At 45.1% G+C, this 1,877-nt stretch overlaps 1 protein-coding gene across 1 annotated transcript in view; it reads right to left on the bottom strand.

Annotated features, from left to right (window-relative positions):
* Positions 1-1,877, bottom strand: part of RDH13 (retinol dehydrogenase 13) — a 33,812-nt gene that overhangs the window by 10,196 nt on the left and 21,739 nt on the right. Inside the window, exon 2 of the mRNA XM_019627836.1 lies at positions 4-89. Within this exon, the coding sequence (XP_019483381.1) occupies positions 4-89 (86 nt within the window). The remainder of the gene's footprint in view (positions 1-3; positions 90-1,877) is intronic.

Here is a 1,877-nt window from a genome sequence, read left to right as displayed (position 1 = left end):
TCCCGATGCCTGTGTTGGCACCAGTCACAATGACAGTCTTCCCCTGAATGGTGGCCTTGCTGGGACAAGCTCCACCGGCGACATAATCCCTAAAGGTAAGAAACGGCACAGTCAGTTCCGTTAGTCCATTCACCACAGGTTACCCCGACTGCTTTGACCTTGGGCACATTACCCCTCTGAGCCTTGTATTCCCCCAAATGAAAGACAGAAAAGACATTGCATAACTCCATGGGGCCGTGGTCATGTTATAGGTAAAGGACGGAGCACAAACTACTGTTGGGAAGCCTCAAGGATATGACAATTGTTATTTTTATAAAGATCCACTGTATCAATATCCTGTGGCTGCTGTAACAAACTACCACAATCTCAGTGGTTAAAACCAGGCAAATGTATTCTCCTACAGTTCTGCAGGCCTCACTGGGATAAAGGCAAGGTTTCAGCCGAGTCCATTCCTTCTGGGGGCTCCAGGGCAGAACCCGGTCCCTTGCCTTTTCCAGCTTCTAGGGGCCACCAGGATTCCTTGGCTAGTGGCCCCCTCCTCCACCTTCAAGTCTCTGACTCTCCTGCCTCCCTCTTATAAGGACCCTTGTGATGTAAATGGGCCCACCTGGATAAACCAGGATCATCTCATCTCAAGGTCCTTAACTCAATGACATCTGCTTTGACAGGTAAGGGAACATATTCACAGGTTCTGAGCATAGGATGTGCACATCCTTGGGGGGGCCATGATGCTGCTACTATACCCATATTCCTCAGACACTAAAAACTGGAAACTAATGAGACAGGTAAAGAGTTAACAGGAGCGAGCTTGTGAGTTAACAGGAACGAGCTTAAACATTAACTGCTTGTCACTGAATCCCCTGGCTAGCACTGCACCTGCAAGCTGACAAGCACCTTACATCCACATAGGTGGGAACAGAACAGTTCCCAGGGGAGGCCAACTGCAACAGCAACCCCCTGCAAGCTAACAAATACCCATCATAGATGGGAACAGAAAATTCCTGGAAGAAATCCCCTGCAAGCTGACAAGCACCCTGCATCCATCATGGATGGGAATGGGATGGTTCCCAGAGGAGGCCAATAGTAACGGCAGCCCTCTGCAAGCTAACAAGCACCCTACATTCTGCATAGAAAAATATAAAACCCCAGCTAAACAGAAACCCATGGCAGCTGTCTACTCTAGACTCTGCCCCCGGCAAATCCTCTGCCATTGTTTCTTCTCATCGGTGCAGCCATCTTCTCTAGACACTGCCACCGGCATCCTCATTGCCCAACTTTCAATAAACGCTTTCTTGTTTTCCTACTTTTCTGAGTCTTGTGAATTCTTTCACATTCTGTGAACGACCAAGGGTATCCAAAAACAATACAGAACCACCAAATGTCACCAATAGGGCACTGGCCAAATAAACAATGCCATCTCCATACAAGAGAGGGGGGCACTGTGAAACATGGTGCCCACCAGTCACCTGAGGCTAATTTTTAATTTAAATTAAAAATAAATAGTCATATTTTCCCCTCCAGGGCATTCAGTTATCTTTCATTCTTCCCATACTGGCACTTTATTTTTTTTAGCTTTTTCAGAACTGAAAGACAATGGCATGAATAAAAATAAAAACAGTGGCCAATGCATTTTATTACCATAATTCTATATTATTTATTCCATTTTTCTAGAGATTTCCAAAAATATCTAGTTCATATTTACAACAGCAATTTAATGAATTATAAATAACAAGATACCCACCAACTAAATTGAAAAGATGTTATCAGATCAAGAGGAACAAGTTCAAAATGAAGCCTCATCATAGAGCAGATAAATAAACCTAAAGGTTGGGCCGGCCGAGGGGCGCGTTGGTTAGAAGTTGGCTTGGGAAGCCAGC

The sequence above is a fragment of the Hipposideros armiger genome, unplaced genomic scaffold (assembly GCF_001890085.2).
Source record: "Hipposideros armiger isolate ML-2016 unplaced genomic scaffold, ASM189008v1 scaffold_742, whole genome shotgun sequence".
Lineage (NCBI taxonomy): Eukaryota > Metazoa > Chordata > Mammalia > Chiroptera > Hipposideridae > Hipposideros > Hipposideros armiger.
This window is presented reverse-complemented; position numbering and strand designations above follow the sequence as displayed.